General features: G+C 38.9%; 1 protein-coding gene across 1 annotated transcript; it reads left to right on the plus strand.

The window, feature by feature from the left end:
* Window positions 1-6,047: 6,047 nt before the first annotated feature.
* On the plus strand, window positions 6,048-15,718 carry oprd1b (opioid receptor, delta 1b). The gene is made up of 3 exons (XM_078797631.1): window positions 6,048-6,383; window positions 8,516-8,871; window positions 13,029-15,718. The coding sequence occupies exons 1-3, from the start codon at window positions 6,154-6,156 to the stop codon at window positions 13,556-13,558; spliced, it is 1,116 nt and encodes a 371-aa protein (XP_078653757.1). The 5' UTR covers window positions 6,048-6,153; the 3' UTR covers window positions 13,559-15,718.
* The last annotated feature ends 4,141 nt before the right edge of the window (window positions 15,719-19,859 follow it).

Consider the following 19,859-nt stretch of genomic DNA (forward strand, 5'->3'; position numbering starts at 1 on the left):
GGTTTCATGTGGCTGAACAGCTGTGGAGCATTGATTAAATATTGACTAATATAGACCATTAAGTGTGTCACGGTTTTCTTTGTCTACTCAAATGTAATCAACACGACACATTTACTATACATATTGGGAGGGAAAAAAAAACACAACAAAATAATTCATAAGCTTCAAATCATAATGAGCTATGATGATTGCTGGTCTATTACCGGTATCGGGAACCTTGTTAAATATTGCAACAGCCTCGCTTGTGACATGTAATTTAATTACTGCTGTGAGTTAGTCAGGTAATTTCATGGAGGTGACTGCCAAGTGACAGTGCATACACTAATGACTCCACTAACATAAGGCCACAGGCCATGGTCAGGCGCCCACGGCTTGTTAAAGGCAGCGGGAAGAGGAATGGCTCAATAAAGAAGTGCGAATTGAGCTGGAACAACATTGAGGGATTAGCGAAGTGATACTAACGCACGCACAAATGCTAGATGTTGGCTGTCAGGTGCAAACAAGCATGAGACTGGACCATTTCAGTAAGTGGGATATATGATATTACAAATGAGCGAGAGATATTTAACCTGTATTGCTTCCAATGCCGATGGAGGACGGGGTTAGTCAAGCACAGACAAAGATTATACAGTAAAGATTGTAGTTGTTCAAGCGCCATATTTGTTTTGTTTTTGTCCAGACTTCACTGAGAATGGTGTAAGCCATAAAGATTGGGCTGGATTTACATCGCCGCATCCAATTTTAGGGCAACGTGCATCCATTTCCAAGTGACTCATAGTCAATATCACAGTGCTTTCATTTACTCAACACCCAAGACAACATGCAAAAAGCATGTAGATTACTACACGACTGACATTAGCTAGCCACAACACACAAATACGACTACATATTACTGACTGGATTGAAGTATTATGCATATTTGGTAATGGTAATGGTTTTATTTCATTTCAACATGCATCAGATTACAATTGAATGCATCCCATAATCAGTTCACAGTTCCACATGTCCAAAAGGAGTAGGAAGAAGCAAAGCTTATTAAATCCTACCCCTCCATCTGGTACTTTTACAATCAGTAACTGTTACATTTGTTCACTTCCTGCTTTCCTAATATAGTTTAAGTTTTTTTGGTTATGTTTTTTGTCCCGTACCGAAGTACGAGGTGATATGACTACAATCAGTAACTGTTCATTTGTTCACTTCCTGCTTTCCTAATATGGTTTAAGGGTTTTTTTTCTTTTGTTTTTGTCCAGGCTTCACTGAGAATGGTGTAAGCCATAAAGATTGGGCTGGATTTACATCGCCGCATCCAATTTTAGGGCGACTTGCATCCATTTTTCCAAGTGACTCATAGTCAATATCACAGTGTTTTCACTTTGTGACTCAACACCCGAGTCAACATGCAAAAAGCATGTAGACTACTACACGACTGACATTAGCTAGCCACAGCACAGAAATACAACTACATATTACTGACCGGATTGAAGTATTATGCATATTTGGTAATGGTAATGGTTTTATTTCATTTGAACATGCATCAGATTACAATTGAATGCATCCCATAATCAGTTCACAGTTCCACATGTCCAAAAGGAGTAGGAAGAAGCAAAGCTTATTAAATCCTACCCCTCCATCTGGTACTTTTACAATCAGTAACTGTTACATTTGTTCACTTCCTGCTTTCCTAATATAGTTTAAGTTTTGTTTTTTCTTTTTTTCAATTTTTTTTTGTCACGTACGGAAGTACGAGGTGATATGAGCATCCAATGACATAACGGGTACCATAGTAAGTGTCAATATAGTGATATGTATAGCACATCATGACTGGTTCAAGACTCTTCATCCTTGTATTTAGCAAACATCAACTGCTTGTATTGTTTCTGGAACTGGCTCATTGTTGTGCATTGTTTGAGGGTCTTATTCATTTCCATCATGAAATGCATATGCTTTTCTGCAATTTTGGTTTCACTTAATTCACTGTGTGCCATCTGATAAAGAATAATACAAATTTTAATCATGAAAGTACACATATAGTATGTACTGTATACTTTATAGATCAGGGTTCTCCAGCAGGTACTGTACACGAAGGGGATTGTCATATCAAAATATTAATTAAATTACCGGCTTGCCATTGTTCGGTTGGAATAGTTTTTTCCCGGTTAAGTTGAAAACAAACAGCAAAACATGAATGGCTCCCTGCTGTTTTTATTTTGGGTAAGTCACAGTGATCACGCTTGGAGACAACTCCTCTTGGATCAGTGGCCCTCAACTTTTTTCAGCCAAGTACCTCCTGTGGATTATATTGTTTTTCCAGCCAACTACCCCCAACCACACACACTGAAGAATCAAATGATTTGGCCGGGGGGGGCACCCTGGAATTTTTATGTATTTTTTAAATTCGGACTGAAAGGCTAAAGGCTAAAAAAAATAAGTTATAGTTAGAGTCCAGGAAAGTATCCCTGGTGTAATATATTTTCCAGCAAAGTACCCCCTAACTCACATACTGAAACATCAAAAGGTGGGGGCCTGGGGCAACCTTAGTATTTATTTTTATAGGACCATCAATCAACCAAGACTGGATAATAGTTTTGCTTTACCAATTTTTTTGTATATTAAGTATTATCCATCCATCCATTTTCTATACAGCTTATCCTCACTTGGGCAAGCTGGAGCCTATCCCAGCAGTCTTCGGGCGAGACGCGGTTTGCCACCCTGGAGTAGTCGATATTAAGCATTATGTTTTTTGTTAACAACTCACTACAAAATGTACCTCAATGCATAAATAACAAACACAATGTACAAGAAGACATTGGTAAGGTAAACTGCCCATCACTCAAAGATCATTCTCTCTAAGCAAATAACCTCACAAAATATAGTTGTGACTTATATATAAAGGTTTGCAAAAACACCCACAACTAATTGAAATGAAATCAGGGTTTTTGAAAAATAAATATTTACAACTCACAAAAAACAAGTGCCCGGTAATTTACACACATATACTGTAGCGCAGTATACACTTTATATTTCAGTTTGAAACACTCTTTTCTAGAGACATATACACACTCTAACACACTTTTACACACACAATTACTGTTTTTGGTCTGGCAACGTCAGTAGCCTGAAAGTATGATACCGCGGGTTTTTGCAAAATTGCTCATAAATAACAATAATAATGTTAATAAATTCCCTTGTGCTGTCATTTCAGTGCTGTGTGTTTGCGCTGACTGTGCCTTGGTGCCCCCCAACCCCCAAAAAATAGCCATCTTCAACGATGCCATGCTGGGAACTCGCATCTTGTAACCGAAATTGATTGCTCATCAATAAAAAGGCTGCACGGTGCTATGAGTGGTTAGCGTGCAGGCCACATAGCGAGGAGACCCGGGTTCGATTCCCAGCTCTGGCATCTGTGTGTGGAGTTTGCATGTTCTCCTGTGCGTGTGTGGGTTTTCTCCGGGTACTCTGGTTTCCTCCCACATTCCAAAAAGGTTGGAATGTAGCTATGTTAGCTAGGTTAATTGGCGACTCCAAAAGGTATGAATGCGAGTGTGGTGTGAATTAGGGGTGTGTATTGGAAAGAATCTGGCGATACGATACGTATCACGATACTAGGCTCACAATACGATATATCATGATACTGTTAACAAGGTGATATTTTTTTTGTTTTTCTTGTAGTTAAAGATTATTTCCTGAAAATTACACCAGCAATATGCACTTACTAAACACATTTTTATTCCATTAGAACAGTATGTTATGCTGTATCACAAACTTTCCTCTGTAAAAACTTAAAGGGTTGCATTTGGATAAATAAAGCTTTAACATACAGCTTAAAATTTACAAAAAAAACCCATAAAAACCAAATAAATGAAATGATGTCTCAAGATCCTGTTCAAATGCTCACATTCTATTAGCTGTGAAAAAATGCAGAGTATACAGTCCCTGACTTATCCACCATCAGAACAGTATTTTTGTGGAACAAAGTAACTAACATCAGTAAAAAGTCCTTTTAGGATGCTTGAAATAACCATTATTTAACAAAATAGTGATATCAATTTGAAAAACAAAATACCTGCAATATCACAGTACTACTTTTGTAGTATACAAAAGGACCTTCACATTGCTTGCTAGCGGCAGGTCCTCATGGTGTCTCGCAGATTTGTCGTGTATTCGGGAAACACAACACATTTTCCAAACGGCATGGGTTTTGTCAATTTGTGCACACCCTACTTTGTGTAGAAATCCAAAATGTGTCCACACTTCAGCCTTGTACGCCGCAGGGGCCGCTGTTATGTGCTGGCATTCTGCCATGTTGAACTGTGTTTATGTGTGAGGACGTTTCACTCGTCAATCTCCTTCAACGTCCTTGCCTAATTGACTACGTAAGTGCTGCCACCTAACGATCGGAGGTTTAAATTCAAATCAGAAATGAACCTTTGCCGTGTCTGCACTTGAATAAATACCATATACAGTCTATGATAAATGCCTAAAAATATCCATATCATACGTGTATGGTCATATTACCTCGTACTTCAGTACGAGGTACATTATTTTAAAAAAAAAGTACCAGATGGAGGGGTAGGATTTACAGTAAAGTCTCGTTATATCGATATCGGTTATAACGAATTACTACTTATTACGATACTATTTTCATTTCCTGGCAAATTTCTAGTCTTTTATGATATAATTAGTTCCGTTAGTATGATACCCGGTTATTATGATAATCCGGTTACGACGATGCCCTTTTCATCTCCCGCCAGCCAATTTGGTCTGCTTATATCGATACAAAAGCAGCTTAAATCAATCTTTGCTTAAGGATTTCAATACCAAAAAAGAACACGGCGAACGGCTGCTTCCAGTCAACTTTATTTTTCACACTTCCACCACCAGAGCACAGCACACACAGCGATTCCCGCACTTCCTGGTTCACAGGTCATGCTCAACCCACCCCACATAGCTGGCCAAACACATGCCTGTATAGAATCTATACACACGAGAGAAACCATGAACACAGTTGGTTCTTCTGTTGCAGGCATGTGTTTGGCCAGCTATGTGGGGCAGGTTGAGCATGACCTGTGAACCAGGAAGTGCGGGAATCGGTGTGTGTGCTGTGCTCTGGTGGTGGAAGTGTGAAAAATAAAGTTGACTGGAAGCAGCCGTTTGCCGTGTTCTTTTTTTGGTATTGAAATCCTTAAGCAAAGATTGATTTAAGCTGCTCGACATTGTTCTATACTATAGAACAATGTTCTATACTATAGAACAATGTCGAGTGCATTATTGCCCACTTTTAATGCAGTTCGGCGCAGGATCGGATATATGGATAGTCCGGTTATATCGGTATTTTTTCCGACTCCCGAGAATATCAATATAACAAGACTTTACTGTAATAAGTTTTGCTTCTTCCTACTCCTTTTGGACATGTGGAACTGTGAACTGATTATGGGATGCACTCAATAGTAATCTGATGCAGGTTCAGATGAAATAAAACCATTACCGTTACCATTACTTTTTAATATCGATACAGTATCGTGGAACGAAGAATCGTGACATATCGCCGAAACAATATTTTCTTACACCCCTTGTGTGAATGGTTGTTTGTCTATATGTGCCCTGTGATTGGCTGGCGACCAGTCCAGGGTGTACCCCGCCTCTTGCCCAAAGACAGCTGGGATAGGCTCCAGCACCCTCGCCACCCTAATGAGGATAAGCGGTATAAAATGAATGGATTGGGTCCCAATAGCCAACCAATGGCAGGGTAGTGTCAGAAAGTGAACTGGTGTAAAGGCAAATTAAAAAAATATATAATATTTTCTGTATTTCCATTTTTTTTTACATTTAAAAATTTCTGTGAAGTGCCTTCAAGTACTCCCAGGGGAACTATGGAACCCCCATTTGAGAACCAGGATTAAGAGGTTTTCTTCAGAGAGAAAGCTATGGAGAGAGTGTGGCCGAGCAAGGGTAGTGAGTGAGTAAAGGAGTGGGGGGTGGAGGGGGGTTGGTGGGAGAGAGAAAGAAACAACGAGAGAAGAGCTTTTCCACGCTCTGTGATTATTTAGTCGTGCAGTCTCCGTACGCCACCGCGCAGGTGCCGTGGGAAAATAAAACCTCTTCTTATTTTTTTTGCCGTTTTTCTCACCTTAATTTTTTTCCACCCACCCAGAAATGGAGTTCCCCACTTTGCCCCCGGGTGACATGTACGTGTCGTTACCTCCTTTAAACGCCACCTTCGCCGATGCGCTCCTGGTGGGGCCCAACGGAACCAACGCCTCGGTGGGTCGGGAGTCTCGGGACACGGCGAGGGTCGTCATCGCGGTGTGCATCACCGCCCTCTACTCGCTCATCTGCGTGGTGGGACTACTGGGGAACGTCCTCGTCATGTACGGCGTGGTCAGGTGAGGAGAGTGGGACTCGAATGAACTATCACTTCCTGTCAATCGGGATAAAATTGTGTTGAAGCACATTTGCAACATATTGTTTCATTTCTAGACAGCATATTTCTAAATATATAATAATAATTATTATTATAATATTACAATTATTATTGTTATTTTTATTATTATTAATAATAATAATTATTATTAGTAGTAGTAGTAATATTCTATTAGTATAGAATAATAATAATAATTATTATTAATAATAATAATAATAATTATTATTATTATTATTTTATTATTATTATTAGTAGTAGTAGTAATATTCTATTAGCATAGAATAATATATATAATATAATAATAATATATATAATATTATAATAATATATTTAATAATAGTAATAATAATATAATAATAATAATAATAGAGTATAGAATAATAATAATTATTATTATTATATTATTATTATATTAATAATAATATTATTATTTTATTATTATTATTACTAAATATAAATATTTCTAAATATTTAATATTTATTTTAAATATTTAATATTCATTGTTCGTGATTATTACAAGTAGTAAAAGTACTGCACGGAAAGAAAAATGAATATGTTTGATTTACAGTCGAGTCATGATTTTTGTAAAGTCAATGTATTTATTTGCAGGGCTATTACACATGATCCATGGCTGTAATGGTTGGGGTCCCATTGATTTGTTTGCTCAAGTGTTGCAGCTCAAATGAACAGGAAGCTCGTTGATTAAACGTCAGCTATCCAATGTCACCATGCATGCAGCTCAGATGGTCCGAAAAAGAAGAAAAAAATACCCACTAAATGGGACATAGCGTGAGCATGAGTAAGCGGACTTTAATGGTGGTCATAACGGCAGAGCACAGAGGCTCTCAGTTCCATCGAAGCATTTATTATTCTCATTGCTTTGAGAGAGGAAATGAGACTTAAATCAATAGTTTGGTTTCACACAAACACAATAGCCACGTTTACATGAGTTTTTCTCTTTCCGAAAGCAATGGTATACATGGAAAGGAATATTCCAATGGCGTGTCTACATGCGCCGTTATAATCAACCAGAATAGTCAATGGGGCATGCCCAGTAAAGCGTAAACACCAACATCACGTGATACCGACTTCCTCCAGTTTTTCTTTCACTTGTTGGAATAACTCCACTGGAATAACTTGGAATAATTGCCAGTTTTTCCTTCGTCCAGTCTTGAAATTCAGTTTGAATCAAAAACAAACTTTCCGCAGCAGTCCAGTGCCGATTGCTCGCCTCCATTTTTTTTAAATCAAAGAACGTCTGGAGCTGCGTGTTACGTCATATCTCAGCATTCGCTGAAAGAACGCACCCGGGAACAGGAAAAGATAAAGTTCAATCTTGCTAATATTTTATAATTAAGCTCGGCACATGTTTTATATAGATATGTATTTTCTTTTTTAATAAAACTGGACTTGTAAGGGCGGCACAGCGGTCTAGTGGTTAGCGCGCAGACCTCACAGCTAGGAGACCAGGGTTCAATTCCACCCTCGGCCATCTCTGTGTGGAGTTTGCATGTTCTCCCCGTGGGTTTTCTCCGGGTACTCCGGTTTCCTCCCACATTCCAAAAAACATGCTAGGTTAATTGGCGACTCCAAATTGTCCATAGGTATGAATGTGAGTGTGAATGGTTGTTTGTCTATATGTGCCCTGTGATTGGCTGGCGACCAGTCCAGGGTGTACCCCGCCTCTCGCCCGACAACAGCTGTGATAGGCTCCAGCACCCCCCGCGAAAGTGGTACAAAATGAATGAATGAATGGACTTGTGAATGGCGTATAGAAGGGTTTAGATTCTGTTCCACAGATGGCGCTAATGCACACGAAAGTTGCTTGCCAACCGCCAATAAACAACAGAAGAAGAAAGAACGCAGTCTGACAACTTTCCGTTTGAGCGGGTACAAGATACCTTAATCGGATTGGGGAAAGGAATATCACAATTCATTCGGATTGGCACTTTTCTTTCGGAATGAGGTGTATACAAAGGTTAGATTCTTTCCGTTTGAGCAAATAACCCGAATGGAATTGGAATATTTGGGTCCATGTATACATGGCTACTGTCTAGCCCCAAAGTGCTCACATGTGCCCCCCCCCCAACCAGGTACACCAAGATGAAAACGGCCACCAACATCTACATCTTCAACCTGGCTCTAGCAGACGCCCTTGCCACCAGCACCTTACCCTTCCAGAGCGCCAATTACCTCATGAGCACGTGGCCTTTCGGGCAGCTGCTGTGTAAAGTGGTCATCGCCATCGACTACTACAACATGTTCACCAGCATCTTCACGCTCACCATGATGAGCGTGGACCGCTACGTGGCCGTGTGTCACCCCGTGAGGGCCCTGGACTTCCGCACGCCAGCCAAGGCCAAGATCATCAACATCTGCATCTGGATCCTCTCCTCCGTTGTTGCCGTCCCTGTGATGGTCATGGCTGTTACCAAGGTGACAGACAAAGGTGAGTTAAATAATAGCATCCCATCAGATATGCGCCACAGTAAAAGACTGTAAATGACATTTGTGGCTCCATCTGGGTTGTGTTCAAAATGCTTTAGAGGGCATTCTAGCATATGTACATGCATACAATACACATACCCTTATGTAATACATTTTAACGTAAAAATTTGGAGTTTAATACGAGTATGATGTATTTTGTGAGCAATGCAAGAATACAACAAGTCGATGACAACACTCAAAAACTACATTGAAACCAGCTTTTTCTTCTTTCTTTTATTTTTTAAGTACTGTCCATACCGAATTTAGAACTTTTCTTGGCTTAACTCTACTGGTTCGATTATCACTCCCTCGCTATATCGCATTTCTTCCGAAATTGTGATCGCTGTTTCTTAGTAGACTGTGATCTATTAATCAAAACATATTGAAATACATGTGATAAATACATGTTATATGTAGTAGTCTGGTCACTGGGCAGCTGTAATGATGACACATTACCTTGCATGACATTACCTTAATACTGCATAAAGTCATGAAGTCAGCTATCACGGTCAACATGATAAAAATGAAAAAAGGTATCCTCCCATTTTGTGTGGAAGTGGTAAGTTTTTGGCTTCTTAAGTATAGAACAAATAAATTCCGACTTAAATGAATAACTGGGCCTAAATTTAAAAAACATATTTAGGAAGTCAGAAAGAGGTCTATTTTATAACAACAAAAATATTCAATTTACTGTGGAAATTCAATTATCGTGATCGTGTCTGGAACCAACTAACCGCTATAAACTATTTTTGGCATTGGTATCGAATGCTAAAATTTTGTGTCCAGTTATTTAAAAAATGGGATATGGGGTATATTATGTAAATGTACCATTAAGCTGAATCTGAATCTGGTTCCAATTAGGCTAGGTTTATACTGCTTCAAAATGAGTGTTAGCATTAGGTAGTGACAGGACCACACCACTGAAGTAGACAATAATAGATGCTGAATTGGAAATGTTACATACAGAACCAGGTTCCCCTCGCATTCCGTGTGGAAGTGGTAAGTTTTTGGCTTATTTCTTGGTCTGTTGTCCCCACTCCGTTTGAAACACTTAAGTTAGAACAAATAAATTGGAGGATAACGAGTTAGCTTGGTAGCTTGCTATGTTATGAGTCGCTGCAGTGATCCTGTATTTGTGTTGCGCAATGTGATATAAACAAAGAATAATAGTGTGTTAAAGTCATTAAAGGGGTGTTATTTTTATTAATACATACAGTATTTAGAACGTGAGCAACAGGTTTTCTATGCCATTACTGTAAATATATTCTGTTTATTAATATTGAATCCTATTCAGTGGAAATTCACTACAATAAATGACAAAAAAATCATCCCCATTGCTAATAGTATATAGTAGTTCAGGATAGATTAGCTTAACATGGCAACACATTGAAGCAGCTTGATTGGACAAACATATCTGACAGACACACAATTGGAAGCAGTAAAGCCAAGAAACAAGCTAAGAAATGGAAAATAAGTAAAAAATTAATACAATTTCAGGGAACAAACACTAGAACTTAAGTTGTACTTGTATGTTGGTAATTCTGATAGTGTTTAGGCCAGCAGAGAAGGCCTTCCCACGACTGGTTTCCAATAATAGCAAAACACAAAAGGCTAGTAGCCAATGTGTATCAACATGTATCATTCAATGTCTTAAGAATTGAAGGATTTTTGTAGAAAAAGCACATTATGCAAAATTTCTGTTCGGCAAACCGTACACCAAAAGAACCTTCATATTGCAGCTTTGTCATTTATAGTTCTTTTGTGTACTGTTACTCAGTTTAGAAAGTTAGCATGTTGCTAAAACCTAAACCTAAAAACCTAAATTTACCCAAAACCTGATTATTCATATTTCCTACATGTAGACGGTTTCAAAATGTGGAATAAAATGGCGGTCAAGTGTACAACAATGGATTGCGTTTGGCACAGGAGGTTCAACTGTATGTTTTCTTCTAAATATAATGGCTTCCAATAAAGAACGGGTAGTTACAAGCCACTCAAGCGTGTTTCGAAAAGCCCTGTTGAATTACACGTAAATAAAAAATGAAGCCAATAATCATGTAAAAACATTGGCTAAGACTGTTGGTGACACTGGTTAGTTTTCGTGTGTACGAGTACACCGCTCACCTCTTCTCACGGGACAATACCACAGAAATCAAACTTGGATATAACTTACAGCGTACTTAGTCAGCATACAGCTTGTATAGCAGTATAGATTTACTGTCCACTTTAATGTATGAATGTATAAACAGCTGGCAACCCAAGTGAATACCAAGTGTGTCTTGCCTACAGTCAAGTCATGGTTGTGGTCGGGTTATGAGCTGTGGCTGCATGAGTGATGCAGACACTGGGGAGCTGTGGTTGATTAAGGGAAATATAAATTCCGACATGTACTCTGATATGCTGAGGCAGATCACAATCCCCTCCCTTGAGAAATTGGGCAGTTTGGAAGTTTTAAAACCTGTTGTGGGTTTTTTGTTTACATTCCAACAGTAGTTAGCTATCATACTTCACACTTATCCACTGTTCAATGGAAAGGCATCCAGATGGGAATGCAAATAGCGTATCTTCAGTGACATACTGCAGTCAAGGGTTTTGTAGGTTTGTCACCAGCTGCTTATAAGTATCTGCCTTGTAGTTTCTAAGAAACTCTGATGCAAACGTCAAAACACTAGACATATTAAAATGAAATTATTGGAATATGTTTGTAGACACCTTGTGATAAACAACAGTTTTTGCCTTATTTTGCATAAATTTCCTCTTTTGACCCAATATTGGTTTTTTGTTGAACCACATTCCAACAGTAGTTAGCTAGCATAGATGGATTCCACTTTCCCTGATATCTTTCCTCCATAGCTACAATGTCCTGGTGGAATTCTTCCCCATGCTAATCACTTACTTCTCCACAGTTCAATGGAAAGACATCCAGATGGGAATGCAAATAGCGTATCTTCAGTGACATACTGCAGTCAAGGGTTTTGTAGGTTTGTCACCAGCTGCTTATAAGTATCTGCCTTGTAGTTTCTAAGAAACTCTGATGCAAAAGTCAAAACACTAGACATATTAAAATGAAATTATTAGAATATCCAGACAGGCTTTCAGATAGAACTGGTTGCGTGTAGACACATTGTGATAAACAACAGTTTTTGCCTTATTTTGCATAAATTTCCTCTTTTGACCCAATACTGGAAACTATAGCCAATCTGCATTAGTGACCTAAACCCCAAAAAATATCACTTCTTTTGCTCCAGAAGCTCCGATATGTTGAAGCAGATCACGATCCCCTCCCTTGAGAAATTGGGGTTTGGAAGTTTTAAAACCTAAAGACAACAACACGGGAACAGGAGCTTTTGTTTGTTGTGGGTTTTTTTGTCGAACCACATTCCAACAGTAGTTAGCTAGCATAGATGGATTCCACTTTCCCTGATATCTTTCCTCCATAGCTACAATGTCCTGGTGGAATCCTTCCCCATGCTCATCACTTACTTCTCCACAGTTCAATGGAAAGGCATCCAGATGTAAATAGGGTATCTTCAGTGACATACTGCAGTCAAGGGTTTTGTAGGTTTGTCACCAGCTGCTTATAAGTATCTGATGCAAAAGTCAAAACACTAGACATATTAAAATGAAATTATTGGAATATGCAGACAGGCTTTCAGATAGAAGTGGTTGGGAACTGGTTGACACATTCTGATAAACTACAGTTTTTGCCTTATTTTGCATACATTTCCTCTTTTGACCCAATACTGGAAACTATAGCCAATCTGCATTAGTGACCTAAACCCCCCCCAAAAATCACTACTTTTGATCCAGAAGCATTTTGCTTACACAGCAGTGTTATTATTGCCTTAGAGTACAGCTACACAGAGTTTAACACATGACAAATAAAAGTATAATCCAAGCAACTGACAGGGCGACTGTGAATCCAGTGTATCCAACAGTCAGGAGACAATTAGCTTAATTGCAGAAAGTGTTTTTTATAGTGGTTTTGGTGGCAGGTGCTTCTGTTGAATTGAGGGAGTAATGAGGCAGTAGAAGAGAAGACATTGGAGCTGGGTTATTAAACTTAAATTATCCTCTCCACATGACTCTCCATTCAATTGCAGTCGTTTTACTCCCCAGGCAATGTGGATTGCAGAATCATATTTCCCAAACCGGAGTGGTACTGGGACACCATGACAAAAATCTGCGTGTTCATCTTCGCCTTTCTGGTGCCCGTCTTGGTCATCACCATCTGCTACGGTCTGATGATCCTGCGCCTCAAGAGTGTCCGTCTCCTCTCCGGATCCAAAGAGAAGGATAGGAATCTGAGACGGATCACCCGGATGGTCCTGGTGGTTGTGGCGGCTTTTATCATCTGCTGGACTCCCATACATATCTTCATCATCGTGAGGACCATGGTGAAAATTGACAACAAGAATCTCCTGGTGATGGCGAGCTGGCATCTGTGCATCGCTCTCGGCTACACCAACAGCAGCCTCAACCCGGTTCTGTACGCCTTCCTGGACGAGAACTTCAAGAGATGCTTCAGGGATTTCTGTCTGCCCTACCGCACCGGCAAGGAGCAGAACAGCTTCTCCAGGGGTCGCAACAGCACCAGGGAGCCTGTGTCCGTTTGTGCCCCCACTGCCACGGACAGACCGCCCGCATGACTAGGCGTGGATCGCTTGGGGATCCAAGAGGACCTCCAAACGGAAGTCACGCAGTTCTCCACAACAGGAGTGTAAGCATACATGTTGGCATTTGTAGATAGTCGAGAGACGTGTCTTGCAGAGTTGTGAAAAATGCCAATGTGTGCCTGTAGATCCTTAAATAATGGATACACGGTAAATGTACATACGTATAGAAAAGTGACAAATTCAACGTAGCTGCTCTTACAACAGTCGAGCATGAAAGGTACCATACATACACACATCGAAATTAGCTTACGTACTCTACTTTCAAGCTAGGAAGCCGAGTATATTCACCAGTGTGTGACACTTAATAGCACTGGAGGCTAGCATGTTAGCTTTAAGCTAGCTTACTTTCAGTAACAGGTAAAAAAACAAATCATTATTTAACATCATAACTTATGTTACTACTTCGCTACCGAAGACATCAGCAGTGATAAAGTAATTAATATTGTGAAAACTACTGGAATATTCACTAAAATCCTGTGAACAGTAAAGAAACAATATTGCTACTTCATTTTGTGTTTTGACACTGATAGCTAATGCTATCAATTATTTATGGGGTACAATTCAACAATGTATTAAATATCACAAACAGAGTTTAAGAGATTCAGCATACAAATTAACAACTGAAATCAACATTTAGCTAGCTAGCTAGCTTGCAGGTATATTTTCCCCACTGTTTCTCCAACCGGCAGATTTTTTACGCCACCAAAACAAATCTAAAAACACACCTAGAAGATTATGAGACAAGCTAAAAAAAAAAAAGACATTCTCACCTGAACCATTGTTCTGTCGGAAAAATAAGAAGCTGCTGGTTACACACATTGGGTCTTTGCTTTCAATTGTCACCTATCTGTACATTGTTACACCTCACCAGTGCATTCCGCCTAGCAACAACTGTCAACAGTGCACTCTACATCACTGAAAACAGCTGAAGAGACTTGTAATATACGTATTTGTTGGTATTAGTTACTAGGATCAAAACTTAAGCCTTTTATTCTTACATTTTGCCTTTTTGCTCTATTCTTCCCATTTCGCTGGGAGTTTTTTTGTTTAAGTTTATTTATACAATGTCATGTGAGCCAATAAAAAACAACACAAGCCGCAAACCTCCCCCGGGCTGCAGTTTGGACACCACTGATTTACTGTTACATTCAAAATGCACCACACACACACACACACAACACAGGCTGTGATTTTCCTCCACAATTCCACTTTGACTTCAGCGCCGGGAAGTTAAAGCTACCATGGTGATAATATTCCTCCGTGTCAACTTTAGAGGCGTTTGGAGACATCCATGCCATATGTGGAGAACAGTGCAGGACTCGCACTGCAGTGTATAAACACACTCCTGATGTTCGAATTGTGTTGCACCGAAACACGCTCTCTCACTCACTCACACACACATACAGTGAACATGATGGAGACCAGACGTGAAGATGACAACAGCTATCACTGTTCATCTAAATCACCTTCTTATTCAGCTTGTACGCACTTGTAAATAGCTGGCACTATGTGGACAAAAGTATTGGGACACCTGACTTTTGCAACTGGTAACACTTTCTGCATGATGATGGAGTGTATTTTTTTTAGCGTCTCTTCATCCAGGAATGATTGATTGTCAAAGGTTACTATAGTTGGATTTGTTTAGTGTAGGGCTGGGCGATATATATCGTTCATATCTTTGATCTTTGATTGATGCGGTGGCGCCGGCTGAGTACAAGCTAGTATTACGTTATTATTACGTTTTTATTGTTTTTTTGTGCCACACCGACCCCTTAAGCAAGCCACTATGGATGTTGATGTTACATTTGTAGCTTGCCTCTTGCTCCATTGTTTACACTCGGGAGCAGCTGTTAGCTGTTCGCAATGCCGAGATCCCCACGGAGAAGGAGAGGCTGCATAGCGGAAGTGAACAGTGACAAACGGTATCAACCATGTTTACCGTCTGTCGTCATGGGGAACGTGAAATGGAGGCGCCAACAGCGAGACTACCGCTAACAGCGAGTCTCCTCAGAGAGACTACCGCAAGACTACCTTTTCCCTATATTTATTTGGTAATAGTTTTATTTCATTTGAACATGCATCAGATTACAATTGAATGCATCCCATAATCAGTTCACAGTTCCACATGTCCAAAAGGAGTAGGAAGAAGCAAAACTTATTAAATCCTACCCCTCCATCTGGTACTTTTACAATCAATAACTGTTACATTTGTTCACTTCCACCTAAATATAAGTTTTGGTCTATATCGCCCAGACCTTGTTTAGAATGGACTCTTCCACACTAAACTCATTCCAACACGTATTAATTGTGCATTGAGCACAGAACAATTCTTAATGGTGTCCAGTAAGTTTTGTCCAAATGTGTGTTTGTGTGCCAGAGAATCGAGACCGAAAAGTGTTTGCGTCTTAATCAGTATCCAATAACACGGATGTGCTAATGTGTTTCAGGGAAAATTGTATTCAATTTGCTGGAAGTCCCTTCTTGTGACGGTAAATGGGAGACATAATGACAGATAAAGGGCACATTAAATACTCAATGTCAATGAAGTGGAAGTTCTATACGTATATCTGTGCAGCTTCTTGAAAGACAATGGCGACAGAAGCCATAAAACACTGCTTTAAAGTACCCCATCACGGCCATCAGCTGACTCATTGTTTCCACTCGTCTTGTGATCGACCCGCTCCTCTTTTTTTCTGCACGACTCAAACATTGAAGCAGGAAGCTTGAAAGAGGGAAGGCGGCACGGCGAGCTGACTCAATGACCTCAAAACGGCCATGCAGGAAAGTCATTAGCAAATGATGGAGCAATTTTCCATGAATGACTACAGGACATTTGTACCAGGAGATTTGCATCATCATCATCATCATCCCGGGTGTAAATAATGTATTGTTCTGTTTGAGCAATAAGTGATTATGTGATTTATTTGGCTGCGACGTGATATGTGTTACTGTGTTGTGTAGCCGCCGCCACAAACAAAATGTTATATAAGTGTGTATTTTCACTATGCTCAGTATGAAGGAGTATTACAGCCAAACTCAAATAGAACAATAAAGAAAAAGAAGAAAATCGGAGAAAAGGGTGTATTTTTACCATAATTAAATTCTAACAAAATGATTTTTAAAAATGTGAAAAGACAAAAGTAGTATTTATTTTTTTATACCAGAATTAAGTTGTAATACTATTAGGAAAATGTGTGATTTTATTTAAAAAAATGTGTTTTTGCCAGGAAAAAGTTGTAATATTATGTGCATCAGTAGGATCAGTATATCACTTATAGTTGATGGAGCCTTCCATAACAACCTAAGTCTTGCAGTTCAGCTTCATTTCCGGAAGTGACGCCACTTTTTTTTTGGGGGGGGGGGGGCAACGCTCAGCTAAATCAGAGTAAACAAACACGTTTCGAGGTAGCACATGGACATGTATATTTTTTCATCGAAATAGGAGTCATGTGTTGCTGCTGGATGTTCACAGTATCCGAGTGATACTCTGAAGTTTTCCTTTCCAAAAGAGGAAGTTTTAAGACAACAATGAAGCAAAGGCAGAGAATGAGTTCTCTTTTTTTTGCAGCGATCATTTCGAACGAATACTTTTACAAGAAACACTAATATAGTATAAACATGTTATTGTTTATACTAGCTACTCTGCTGGTTAAAAAAAAATAACCACTACGTCAAAAGTTGGCACAAGAGACAAGTTATATCGTGTTTACATGTTTTCTAAACAGTTATATAAACATCTTTTTACCTGAGTGATGGCGTCACAAATGAGGCTGAACTGCAAGAACTAGCTCTTCAAGGGTGGCGCTATGTACTATGAATATCATTTTTGCAAATTTACGGTTTGCGTTGAAAAAAAATCGAACAATGTAGAACATAATTACCAACAATATATAACATATTTAAATATGTTATATTGCTGACCAATCATGTCAGGGACCCTTTAAGGCTGAACAGAAATGTCAAAATAGTACATTTAGAATTTTCTAGACACAAGTTGCATTTTCCCGTAAGAACAATTAAGTGCAAGTATTACAAAATAAAGTTGCGTTTTTTGAATCAGTAGTGTTCAAGCGCACAATTCCAGAAAAAATTCTGATTGATAGAGAAAACATTTACGCAAAATTGCATTGGTACACTGCAAAGTATAAAAGATTATAAATTAAATACAATAAAGGAAGCTTTTTAAAATGATTTTTAAACTAAAATATTAAAAAAAGTACTAACTTTCCGACAATACTAGAAGAAAAAGTTGTTACACACATTATTGCAAAGAATTACTAGATACAGTAATAGTACAGTGTTAGTAATATAAAATAAGCTTAAATAATTGGTGCAAAAATAAACGGAAATAATAAAAATAAAGTTGCAATTCCTGATACCGGTACTCGAACACAGTCTCTCCTATATACAGTATTTATCAGGTAATATGCAATATTTTTTGACTGCTGTTTGATGATGTAATAAACCCCTTCCTCCTAAAATAATGAGCAAATTTAAGAATATTTTGGTTAAATGACAACTGTTATTCTTGTAAACTATGACTTATCTAGAAATTTGACCATTTCCCCCCACATCACCAATACTCCTTCATATTTTATGACTGTAAAAGGTAATTTTAAATGTATTTTATAACCATTTTAGGCTACTGACAATGTGTACCATAATGCCTTACTCTGTATCTGTTTTTGCTCTTTTCTGAAAACCTTTTTGTACAAAACTGTCCTTTTCGGCAAGCATTATTTGAATACGAGCTATGAGAAGTGGTCTTGTTAGTGGTCCTCGTGAACCATAATAACATGGATAACAGTCCTTTTGGTCCCAGTGGTAGAGATCATGGACATCCGTGACACTTGTAATCTCGGTAAATGCCAGTCAGGTGGCAGGAGAGTTACACACCTAAAACAATCGGAAAACCGAAAACGGATTCCTGAGTACTAAGGAGTTGAATGAGGGGTCATGAAGCAGTGTGTGTGGGGGGGGGGGGATTGTGGCGGTCACAAGGGTAGACGTGAGACATTTAAAGCATGAGTGTAAATGTCACCGACCAAATGAAAGCACAACGTGTCACACACACGTCAGGGATGCTCCGTCTTGGAGTTCATGGCCACTAAAATGCCAACAGGAACAGGTTGATTTCTATTTTTTGCAGCTTGTAAATATATCCTGAAAATGTAGAATGCATGCGCATTTGAACTTATTTACCGAAAATGATTTGTTGTTTGTTATGTTTCTCCTGGTAATAAAATAACATAACATGTACATATCACGTGACTTTATTACCATGTCAGAAACACAGTTATACTACGACATACTACAGTCAAGTAAAAACACACCTCTTGGCTTGCTTTTGCATACGAGCCATATACACTGAAATGGACTTTCATCTTACTGGCTCACACATTCATGCGCTGAAATATTAATCTGTTGGAGGACTGATAATGCTTCTCCTGATGGCGTAATTAGAAAGCATCAGTCATGTCGATTGCTTTCGGGGCTCTTGTGGATGTTTAAATTATAATTTCACTCAATGACTTCAAACTGGGGGTCTCTCACAAAAGGAAAAGCTGTTCAGCAAAATGGCACAATCGCGCAACTCCATCTGAATTGATAAGTGGACCTGACATTAATACGAGGGGGAGAGGAAGGGGCTATTCTTCCAGTACAAAGGGGCGGGAGAGGTGGGGGGGGGCATTAATTATACATGATTCTGTTCAGTGTGTTCAATGTGTGATAAATGAATCAAAATGCATTCAATCTTCACATTTACGTGTGAAGAAATGGTGCACAAAACCAGGTAAGCATTTGGCTTGATAGTCTAAAGAACAACAATAAGCCGTTATATTATATATATATATATATATATATATATATATATATTAGATTTTGTCAGTTAAGAACAATGGACCAACTTCATGTGACCACGAGTGAAATAGTAGTGATACTAAGGTATCACCACTAGCATGCTAGTTAAGTTTTTGCAATTAAAACATATTAATTTATCTGTGTATATAGAGTTAGTATATATTATTATTATTATATATAATATTATATTATTCATTCATTCATTCATTTTCTGCCGCTTTTTCCTCACAAGGGTCGCGGGGGTGCTGGCGCCTATCCCAGCTGTCTTTGGGCGAGACGCGGGGTACACCCTGGACTGGTGGCCAGCCAATCACAGGGCACATATAGACAAACAACCATTCACACTCACATTCATACCTATGGACAATTTGAAGTCGCCAATTAACCTAGCATGTTTTTGGAATGTGGGAGG

The sequence above is a fragment of the Doryrhamphus excisus genome, linkage group LG17 (assembly GCF_037039965.1).
Source record: "Doryrhamphus excisus strain RoL-2023G ecotype Guam linkage group LG17, RoL_Dexc_Guam_v1.1, whole genome shotgun sequence".
In the NCBI taxonomy this organism is placed as follows: domain Eukaryota; kingdom Metazoa; phylum Chordata; class Actinopteri; order Syngnathiformes; family Syngnathidae; genus Doryrhamphus; species Doryrhamphus excisus.

Coding starts and splice junctions, on each gene's coding strand:
- oprd1b (XM_078797631.1), top strand. CDS start 6,154: ATGGAGTTCCCCACTTTGCCCCCGGGTGACATGTACGTGTCGTTACCT. Junction 6,384..8,515: donor GTCATGTACGGCGTGGTCAG/GTGAGGAGAGTG, acceptor CCCCCCAACCAG/GTACACCAAGATGAAAACGG. Junction 8,872..13,028: donor TACCAAGGTGACAGACAAAG/GTGAGTTAAATA, acceptor TTTACTCCCCAG/GCAATGTGGATTGCAGAATC.